This window comes from Priapulus caudatus, unplaced genomic scaffold (genome assembly GCF_000485595.1).
Source record: "Priapulus caudatus unplaced genomic scaffold, Priapulus_caudatus-5.0.1 Scaffold33, whole genome shotgun sequence".
Taxonomy (NCBI): Eukaryota; Metazoa; Priapulida; class Priapulimorpha; order Priapulimorphida; family Priapulidae; genus Priapulus; species Priapulus caudatus.
The window spans coordinates 474,175-485,465 of record NW_014577094.1 but is presented as its reverse complement, the minus strand read 5'-3'; the positions used below and the strand labels follow the sequence as shown (position 1 = coordinate 485,465).

Here is an 11,291-nt window from a genome sequence, read left to right as displayed (position 1 = left end):
CCCTGCGCTCTTCTCCAGCACACACACGCGCGACAACCTCTCGTGAGTTCTCTCTCTGCTCTCTCTCTCTCTTCATGCATTACACACAAACATACACATTCCCCACTTCCCTCTCTTCTCTCTCTCGTCTTATCTCTCTCACACACACAACACACACACACGCACACACACACGGCAATCAGCAGAGCGTCCCACTTGCCCACAATCATCGCTTGTTGTGTCCCAAACCTCACTGATGTCGAGCATGGATCGTCTGGGACGCGGTAGCCAGCGGCTCCTCCGTCCGCGAACCCGTCGCCGTAGCCACGGAGCTAAAGTTTATTGCCAACGATATCTTCGCCAAGATCAATACCAGCCAGCGCAATATAGGCCTACAAACACTACCAATCAAAGTAACAACTAATAGTTACTATTATTAGTATCTACTGTGACTTGAGTTAGCCTTACCAGGCTACGAGTTAGCTCTAAGTACTCTATAGCGCGAACGCGGCTAGTACTGCTGAGAGGGTCTACATCGTCCGCCGCGCGGTACCTGCGGACACCGTACCCTGGTTATATCACAATTATGCCGCGATCGTAACCTCGTCTACTCCACTACACGCAGTCTAGGGATTCGCCCCTACTGCCTTACTCCCTAACCCTAACCCTATCCTAAACCTAACCACTATGTTTTAAAACCACGACCAAGTGTTTTAAATCTAAGCTGACAAAGCACCTGGAGGCGGACAGCATTCACTAGAGTTTTAAGGGAGCGTGCACGATTACTAATATGTGAACCGTTGGCATATGATTCTTCAACACAGCCTGGGTCACAAGCTACAATCCCGCGGGATTTCGAAAGACGCCAACGTTCACGCCCCATCTTTAAAGAACGGTCCCAGACGATCACCGTGCAAAATACAGACAGGTAGCCTGACGTCCGCTGGCTTGGCAAAGATGCATGGAAGCGTGTTTACGGGACCATATTGTACGCCATATAAACAGCATCATGCTGCATGCAACAAACAGACAACATGAATTCGCTCAGCGCACCGTCATGGTCTGACTAATCTTCTGGAATTTCTGGTAAAGACTGGTCACTAAAGCACAGCCCGTAGAGATGAAGAAAATCCTGTTGATGTCCATATCATTTGGACTTGTCAACACAGGCCTTCGATTAAGGTCCACACAAGAGACTTCATTCGGAAACTAAGGCGGCGTTTTGGAATAGAAGGACCGTAGTCATTGGATTGAGATGTGTAAGAACGAAAGGCCAAGAGAGTAGTGCTGAATGGTCAAGAATCGGACTGGAGACCAGTGGTACAAGGTTGGTGCTGCCCAAGGGTCTGTGCTTTGGCCCTGTCCTTTTTTTAGTACGAATGACCGACATTGACGAACAGTTACCAGCAGTCTCCTCCAAGTTATGCGCGATCTGACACCAGAGCTATCTGGAAGACGTCAGTTGCCGATGGAATCAAGTGCCACAGGCTTACAAGGCGATTCCTGTAACAAAGTGTTTACGTGGTCACGAGGACTCGGCAGATGCTGTTCACTTAGGACAAGTTGCAAATGCGCATACACATCGGGTCATGGGAAACCCCCCGGTCTACGATATTATATGAACGAGTCGTGCGCATGTGACGCCAGCCATACGTGACTGAGGAGAAGAGCTTAGGTTATAGTTAATGCCCACCTAAAAACCATCTAGAGCAACCGCCACCTCAGTGGCCAGGAAGGCCAGCCAACAAAGCGCAACAAGGTAGCCTAGGTAGTAATCAGAAGGTGTTTACGACATGGTCGAGGCTCCACCATCTTCCCTTATACGATGTCCTTGGTCCGCCCACACTGGAATATGCTTATACAAGCTTGGAGCCTATATGATTGATAAAGCGACATAGAGCTCTTGAAAAAGTTCAGGAGACGAGCGACTCAGTAAACTGTGGGAAGGATTGGGTAGTTGTCATGAACCCAGCAAAGACTACAGAAGGCTGAATCTTACTACTCTTAGAGACGCGTTAGAGAGAGAGCTGATCTTAGGTCGTAGAGCTATAAGATTATGACGAGGCCTTGGAGAATATTGATCATAGGACATTTTTTTCAGCGCTGGCAATCCTGTCACCACTCAGGACGGTCACAGCATGAAACTGCTTACAAAGAGCGCAGTCGTCTCGAATTACCGGAAAAACATTTTTTCTCAGAGAGCTGATTGACAGCCATAGAAAGCCGTTCTTCCCAAACATCTGTATTAGGCGGCAAAAAGTTGCTCACATTTAAAAATACGAATTAGGCCGCTACTTGGACAGTTCAGGTTTTATATAAGCGCAAGCGGCCTAACCCTGTGATAGCCATTCACAAACAGCTTGTGTGATGCTGTGTGCTTGTACGTAGAATACAGTAAATTCAATATAGTGCCAGAGGGTACGTTCGGGTATACCGGACGCGTACCAGGTACGTTCAGCAGTACCTGGGGCGACATAGACCCTATGTACTATGATGCGTATAGTACATAGAGCTGAGCTACGAGTACGAGTGACGGACATCATGATCAACGACAATATACAAGTTACAACTAAAAAAGATGCTTTCGGACTTGTCATGACCGTTTAATTACGTTTGGAGCTAACGTGTGAGAGTATGACCAGACGGGTATACTGACTTAGTCCCTGAGTATACTACTACTTACTATAGCTAGTAGTATAGTCGTAGTAGTAGTAGTAGTAGTGTAGTTAGTAGTCAAGCTAGTAGTCAGTATAGTTAGGGATGTCACGAGTGTAGGCCGATGTTGTATGACCTTGACAAGAGCTTCAAGCTTGTTATTATATAATTAAATTTATAAATACTAATAAATTAAATTTATTTCATTTTCACGATTACCAGATTTTACTGATTTCATTACTCACGATGCTGACACATTAGTGTACGTGACCAATAATGATTCCACACTTCACTTTGTATCTACAAACATACAAAATAGCGTCTCAGTTACTACTTTAATATAAGCCATTTATTACAAATTAGCTCATACAAACAACACAGACATGGCAATTCGCAAACGGATGACGACAGAAACAAAAATAAACCACCAGGTAGCGCTCTCTTGGAAAGTGCTGCCTCGCAGTCTGCTATATCAGCTGAGGTCACTTCTATTTCGAGATTGCAAAGTAATGCTGCTAAACCTGAACTTTTAATTATCTTGTAAGGGTAGCATGTTATTGTTGCTATAAAGTCTTATCTTAGCTTTTTGTTTTGTTATACTATGTCCATCACTAGGTAATGTTACCATTGCGATTGCCTAAAATAATGCTCAATTTTGACCAGTATAATTTGTGCTTACTGTACAATGAGTGAATGACAATGTACATCATGTAGGCTTACTCATTAGACATTACCTCGCCCAACGGAGTTGGTGGAGGTGAGTTATGTGATCGGTCTCCGTTGCGTTCGTGTGTTGGTTCTGTTAGCGTGTGTGTGTCGTCGCGCGATCGATATTAGCGCGTCGAGTCAGCAGCAGCGCAGTCAGTCAGCAGCAGCGAGCGGCGAGCCAAGCTTCGTAAACATACATGTTACATGCTGGCGGAGGTAGACTAGGTACTCTCCGTTGAGTGCCCTTTGCCTAGTTAGGGACTGTGACTGTGAGTGCCCAGTGTGTGTAGTCGATGTGGTCTGTACTAAGCACGTGCTGTCACTTGATCAGTGCCTAGGGCGCAATGCAGTTTCTGGCTCGATAGTCGCTTACCTCAGTTAGTCATTAACCAGTGATTGTTAGTGCACTGACTTGTTTATAACGACAAATTTAATATGGTTTACTATTGCTGATAGGTCTATGTCCCCAGGTACTGCCGGAACGTACACTGGGTATACCGGACCGTACCCTGGTACTAAATACTACTATCTAATATCCGGACCGTACCTTGCCTACTCCACTAACGAGTCTAGGGAGTCGCGCTACGTCTACTGACCCTACTCCCTAACCGTAACCCTAACTCTAACCCTAACCCTAAAGCTATGTCTCCACACAAGCGGCACGACACGACACAGCAAACCGCAGCGCCGTTTGCTGAAAAAAAATACATTGTGATTTCGTGCATTATGTCTGAGCGCATTGTGTTCACTCTGGTTCAGTGATCAGAAATTATGCATGTGCTTGTTGTCCATTGGCTGATGGTAGCGTGAGCAGAACACGTGATAAAAAACAATCGCGTTGATAATTGATTGGTTCAATTGTCTTTTCGCCGTCACGTTAGCTGGCAAAAGTCCAACTCATTTCACTTTCGCCGTCGCCGTGAAAACCCGGCTGGCGCGCCGTGCGCGTGTCAGAGGAGACTGCACCATAAGATATAATAGATTTGAACTTTGCCAGTAGCAGGGTCTCCAACCATTCCGCATTCTGCGGAATCATTACGATTTCTAGGCTTAATTTCCGCACTCCGCAGCGGCAAGGTTATATTCCTCATTTCAGTTGCACTGTATAAAATTTGCACTGATTGTTCGCATTGTTCGCTTGGACACATTGTTTTTTTTTCACGGTGCCTGGCACTAGCACGCGCTAGTGCAGTTAGAGATGCAGCAAGTTTATTAATAGTCGTCACTGCGCGAGTCGTTTCTGGAAATGCACGCTCTGCCATTACCTTGTTTTGCACCCCCTACCATCGCTCAGTGTTATAATGTGTTTCTATGCATTTTGGTATCTGGCATGTCTACGGTAAATGGAACAGCCTAGTCAGACAGGCGATGCTGCAAGGTGTCGCGTAGTTTGTCTACTAATCAGATTAACACGTGGGGAGAATGGCATCAATTGCCATTGCCATCCAAAAAAAACCGACTTTACAGAAATTCAGGAACGAATATACACCAGGGTTCTCCCTACGTTGCGCAAACGCGGCGCGCCCGCCCCATTTGGGAAAACCCCCACGTTTCAATCGTTGCCGCCCGTTTAAATTACCTCCGCCCCCGATTAAATTCCACCACAAAAATTTGACAGCGCGGGAATCGATCGTCAAGAATTCCTATTCGACCAGCCCCCGGACGCGTGTATTTTTTGAGGTACCACTAATGAGTAAACGTTCTACACTACACATGCACTGCAGACCACACACATAGTACAAACAGTGAAATGTCCCAAACCTTGGCCAAAACTGTACGACTCGGCTGTCTTACATACAAGTACCCAGATACCGTCTATTGTGTGGTGGCGTTTTACGCATTACGCGTTAAAAAACACGCCCCCCGGACCCCCCTAGTTTTCCCTCCCCTCTCCCATCCCCCCTCCTTCCCTTTCCCATCCCTCCCCTTCCCCCTCCCCTATTTCAATTTCACCCTGGGGAGAACCCTGCTACACAAATTGTGGCCTGTACTTGTGAAGTCAAAACTCATTGTTAATCATTGGCTATTGCATGGTATGCAAGACAGACTTTCAAGTGGGGCACGGAGGAAGGAGTGGACTGCCAGAAGCCATTAGTCACTCAACAGCATAAGTGTATGCGGGTGCAGTGGAATCTACACCCATATATCAAGCTTGCTTTAGCAGCAGATAGAGAATTGTCTGGTCTTGACGCAGAAGTGAGATTTCTGAGATTTAATTGAACACAATGTGTCTTTGGAGGGCGGCAGATCATGCAAGATGAACTCTTCAAGAAAATGTTTCCAGATCACAAATAGTCAAAAGTATGGTTGCAAAGTACAAAAACACTGTGAAATTTGTGAAAATTTGCAATTCTTACCTGTGTTTTAATACATGTATTATTACTATAGTAACCTAACTGTGTATGCTTTCTTGAAAGTCATGAAAAGTGTTTGAAGTCCTAACTTGTAGGGTTGGAGTCTAGGGTTGAGATAGCTGTCATCAGACATGAGAATATGGCCCACAGTATTGCCTTAGATTGCAGGAAAATGGCTTAAATATTTCAACATTTTCTTGGGGGGCATGCCTCCAGACCCCCCTAGCACTGGCATGCCTACGGCACACAGACCTGCCTGCGGCAGCCAAGGTTAATTTCGCCCCCCCCCCCCCTGTCCATCAATTTCATTCTGCATTTGGAGTTCACAGGGTTGGAGACCTTGCGGTAGGGGTAAACGACGCCGTTTCCATGGCGTTCCGTGCCGCGCCGCGTGTGTGGAGACGGGCCTTTACCCTAACCCTAACCCTAAGTTAACCCTAACCATATCAGCTAGATAGTTACCAGGGTACGTTCCGGCAGTACCCTGGTGGACATAGACCTTATGAGCATTACTATTACTAATTAGTAATACTACTCATTACTAGTAATAGTAGTACTACTAGTAATGCTAACAGCAAACAAGAGACCGTCTGTCATTCACTCAGCCTTTAGGTGCACTCAGGCAGCTTGGCATTTAGTGATTCTTTGAGTACATGCAAATTCTAGAGGATCATACGTGCAAAAACTATTTATCTATGTCTGTGAAGACAAAGCGGTGCCAAACAGAGCGACATGTGCTGTGAGCTGAATGTTACAAATGGTAGCACTATTGATCACCAGAGGGTGGGGGGTTCTGTGCCAAATTGCAGGGCCTGAGAGCAGTTTAATGACAGATTGTGGACCTTTAATACTTTTTTATTCCGAACCCTACCCTAACACTAACAGTAATTCTAATTCCCAACAGTATTCTTACCGTAACTGCTGGTATGCAAGTTATATACTGAGTAACTCTATATCATTTTTTCTTATGGAAGATCACTTGACTAGGAATAACAATTGGTTCACTTTTCACTAACTCCTGCCAATGCGCGCGCGTGCATGCGTGCGTGCGCGCGTGCGTGCGTGCGTGTGCGTGTGTGTACGTGCATTCGTGATGAGGCCAACTAACTGCTGCCATCTATTCCAATCTCTTCTCATGGGGTGTTGTGATAGTTGGCAGCAGTTAAAAACTGTGTCTAGTTCAGGATGGCTTCCTCCAGTGTCAGTCTTCTTTCGAAGCTATACCATCTCAGGGTGCGAAATTAACGCTAGTCCGGAGTCAAATACTCTCTGATTTACTGTCGGACTCCCTGATTTTACATATATATGGAGGAGTTCGTGTGACTCCCTGAAAATTCTGCTATATATACTAACTAGTTTGTTCCAGAGCATGACCTTGCGGAATTACCGTATTTTTTCAGCAAATGTTCAAAGAAAATTTGGCACACGTGCAACCGCATGAATCTTCAAAATATGCACATGCGTTATTGTTAATATCCATAATTTTGAACTTCAGACTGCGGACTCCCTCACTTTGCTGCGGACTCCCTCTTTTTGAGGGCAGGGAGTCCGTTGGACTCCCTTGTTCAAAAGTTAACTTCTACCCCTGCCATCTGTTGTTTGATAATGCAACTAGGCCACCAACTTCACAGTGTGAGCTTAGAAAGGAACCATGGTATGATGGTAGTACTTAGGTATTGATTTGCGTGGTAGCAGCTCGCCATTCCTTATTTATCCTCATTTTTCAGTAAGAGCTGTTTGATGGATTCCGTTTGCAAGGTGACAGTGTGCTGCCGACAGTCTAAGATGTAGAGGAAACTTGTCAGTGCTGGAAATTATTTTGAAAACCCATCCAGTCTTGCTTTCGAAAATATCGATTTCTAACATATGGTAAACTAAAAGTCCTTAAAAATTAGCCAGTCATGCTCAAAAGTTAGCAGTCCCAGACTGGGGGACCGTATGCTATTTCACACACTGAACTTGTTTGGGCTCCTTGCTGAACCGTCTTTATTGTATGTGCGGGGGCTTCGGTTTATGAATCACAGACACCAAAAGCATATTCAGTAGTGGCTCGGCTAACGGTGATGTAGTCTGTCTCTTTATACCTGAAATCACGAGCAACTCGTTTTGCTCTGAGAAATGCGTCTGTACTTGGTTGATTTTTTTGACTATATTTTTAATTAGTGACATTAGGTATTTTATTTCATCCTGGTGTGGAAGGCAATGTTTTTCAAAGGGGTCATCCATGGGTGGTGTATTTTTCTTAGTTCTGCTATTGTAACCTGTCTGTGGTTTGTAATGACCTTGAACCTGGTAGAAGTATATTCCATGAGTGTTTTCCCAGTGATGTAGTCTTCGTGAGGCACTTTTTAGTTTTGCTGTTTTTTCACGGTTTCAAATGTTCGTCAGGATAGGAGGTGGAGTGAGAGAGTGGAGTTGTGAACCTTGCCTTGGAGATCAATTATGTAGCATCTGAAGAATAATAAAGCAGTAATTTTGGCGTGAAAACATTGGATGCAGCAGCTGCACATGATGGTTCATTGGCCTCAGGAGTGAATTCCTATGTTCAATCATTTCTCGAAACTACTGGTTCACTCTAGCATCTGTAGCAGCAGCTGCCATCATATTGACATTTTGAAGCTGGTTAATTATTTGTGGGCCACATTATCAAAGGCCTACACGTCCTGGCAACGCACCTACCGAAGCAGGGGGCTAGAATGAATTTATAGAAGTTTAGAAAACAGTTATTACACCGTAGTACTATAGTATTACAGTAGGCCCTATATTATGTAAATAGAAATATCAAAAACATATATCCCAGCATTGGCGCTAACTTTGGACAAACGCAACTCAGTAATTGCCTTTAATCACCACTTTTGTGCATGTTTGTTATGACTTGCTGGAAATGGAGTTCATGACGAGGTTCTCATTTTTAGTCTAGGCTTGTGTTTCGTAGCAGATCTATGGTGGGAATACCGGATACAAGAACACCTGCTACACACCCATTGCTTGCTTTTTGTTGTGCGGCTTCGAAATTGTTTGAAAATGTTTTATTAATTTTCATTATAAATTGTTAGCACAGAATATTTACATAGTGTAAATATTATGCAATCACAGTACAAGAGTTTTAGATTTTTCTATGTGACTGTTGTGTCTGTTGTGTTCTTTGGTCAGTTTCTCAACTGGAACTGCTCGTTTCTTGGTTCCAGTTCCTGCAAAAATGCTCAAACAAATGCTCTACAAGAATGTATCCTTTATATATGCTAGTATCCTAGAACTATCAGAGGACCCTGTTATCAAATTAAAACAAGTAAGCAATTGAATATTGCTGGTTATAACTTAGAGCATGTAGTTCACATTAATTGGTGCTCGCGGAAAATTGTATTGATCATGTACAAAGATTTAAATTAAAACTTGCTTATCAGTCAAAGTTAATTTATAACATACTGCTGAATTTGCAGTTTCATTTTTTTCCTAAATACTAAAATGAACAATGTACAGTTATTTGTGCACATGTACAAAAACTTGAATGGCTTTTTTCTCACTTTTTTGCTCAGCTTGTAGAATCGCATGATTGTCCGTCCGTCCGTGCACTGAAGTTGGGCACAAATCTTAACCGCTCGACGTACGGTCACGATATTGGGGGCGTAATCCGAAAACGAGTTGGGATGTCGAAGCTGGGGGCAAAGGTCAAGAGGTGTAAAGAAGGGGGAACATCCCTCCTTAACTTAAGGTATGGTGAGGAAATGCAGAATTGGCGGCACAAATCTAAACGCTCGACTTAGGCTCGTGATAGTCGGTGTATAGCTCATGGTAGGAAAAGCCATCACTGTGCCGAATTGGAGGTCAACAGGTCAAAGGTCCAATGGGGCACAGGGCAATTTAGAACATTTTCTGAGGACATGGTCTGACGGAGCGATTCGAAAAACTTTTCCGTTCAGCGGGTGACCTACCATTTTTCATGGCTTTTATTGAAAGGACGCATGGGGAAATGTAGCTTTCCTCTGACATGCGAAGAGATAAGTGGATCGGATTAACCTTTGACCTAGCCCTAAGAGAGAGGGTTAAACATGGATTTGTTGAGCTGTAACAACAGACTGACTAGCTTGTTGCTATTAGAGCCCCCTTCCCGCCCACCCTCCCCTCCCCACTTTCCCCACCCCTCCCCACCCTGTCCCCCATTCTCCCCTACCTGCCCTCCTCCGCCCCACCCTCACCCCACCACCACCACTACTTGCTCGCGCTCGACGCGCTATCCTTGATAACATGTTAATCATAGCAAAAGTCATTAAGTACCCAGGCTGTATCTTTATTACTGGACTAGCTGTAGGTATAGCAAAGCCTATCATAGATTTTAGATCTTTATTAGTAGTATCCTAGATATATGCTCTGAGCGCGAACGCGGTGGCAGGAGGGCGCACTTGATTCGGTTGCCAGTGAGTTTATCAGAAGAATACCTGGCTACAGTACACGTCAGTTGAGCGCTGTCGCTCTGCGGCACTTGTTATTATTTACGTGTTTTCTGTATTTTTTTATCTTTATCCATTTAACTATTTCTTTCCAATTAAGGAAAATATTTACATGATTTATTTACAACAATTTCATAAAAAATAATGTTTACAAAAATTTCATAACAACAAATAATTTTTACAACAATTAAATATTTTTTTTAATAGGGTTAGGGTTAGGGTCACAATGCACCATAAAACAGGAGTTTTAGGCACGCGATTTGTATCAACCAATGGGATTTGGGAGGTATGCAGAATGCAGTAAGGTTGCTGAAATGATGTGTACGCAACTGCGTATCTGCGCCTAACAAAGGTGTCACTACGCACGACTTAAATGTTACGTTTATAACTGTAAAAACAGACCTCAGATGAGCCCAGACGCTCTGCTGCTCTTGTTTAGACATGTTTAAGGAATACATTTAGCATTGAAAATACAGCTGTACTTACTTTTTATTACAACTTGCAACCAAAGTTTTTAATTTGCAACATGGTTGGCACGTGTTAAGGAACTCTGGGGTGTAGCAGTGCAATGTTCTACATGGCAAAAGAATCAAACATAAAAAGGTCAATGGTAGAATTCATGACTGAGTTCAACCCATTTATTTTGCCGGAAATGTTACGGCAAACCCTTTTTTTAAAATCTGTTTCGTTTTTCCATTACTTTATTGGAAAATTAAAAGAAATTTCTTTCTACAAGAATAGCTAAGAGAACCCTCAGGCAAAGTGCTCAACTTTGATCTAGTGATTGCATTAGCCTTAACATTTCATGTTCAAGATGCAGAGCTTTAGTGATGAAAAATATCATCAATTAAAAAACGATTTTTTCTCTGACATCTTTCTGTTTCTCGAAAGTTCATGGCGTGTAAGGTTGTCTGCAATCAGTCAGAATTTTAAAAACCTAAAGTAAACTCTTGTTTTCAGTTGAGTGACATTGTTTAGGGAACCTGTGATCTTGGTAGTTCTGCAGTTGGTCACAGCTGCAACAGCTAGCACCAAATGAGATTTGTCATGCAGCGGCACTTGTTTAATCTAAACGTAGAGGGCATTGCTGTATAAATGTCTGTTTATGCTCTAGAAACTGGTAGTCAGTGGTTATCATTATTGCTAA

At 43.6% G+C, this 11,291-nt stretch overlaps 1 protein-coding gene across 1 annotated transcript in view; it reads right to left on the bottom strand.

The window, feature by feature from the left end:
• The window catches only part of LOC106817007 (coiled-coil domain-containing protein 130 homolog), a 14,481-nt gene extending 11,531 nt beyond the window's left edge, over window positions 1-2,950 (bottom strand). The window contains exon 1 of the mRNA XM_014821656.1: window positions 2,908-2,950. Within this exon, the coding sequence (XP_014677142.1) occupies window positions 2,908-2,909 (2 nt within the window). The 5' untranslated portion in view covers window positions 2,910-2,950. The remainder of the gene's footprint in view (window positions 1-2,907) is intronic.
• Between the last annotated feature and the right edge of the window lie 8,341 nt (window positions 2,951-11,291).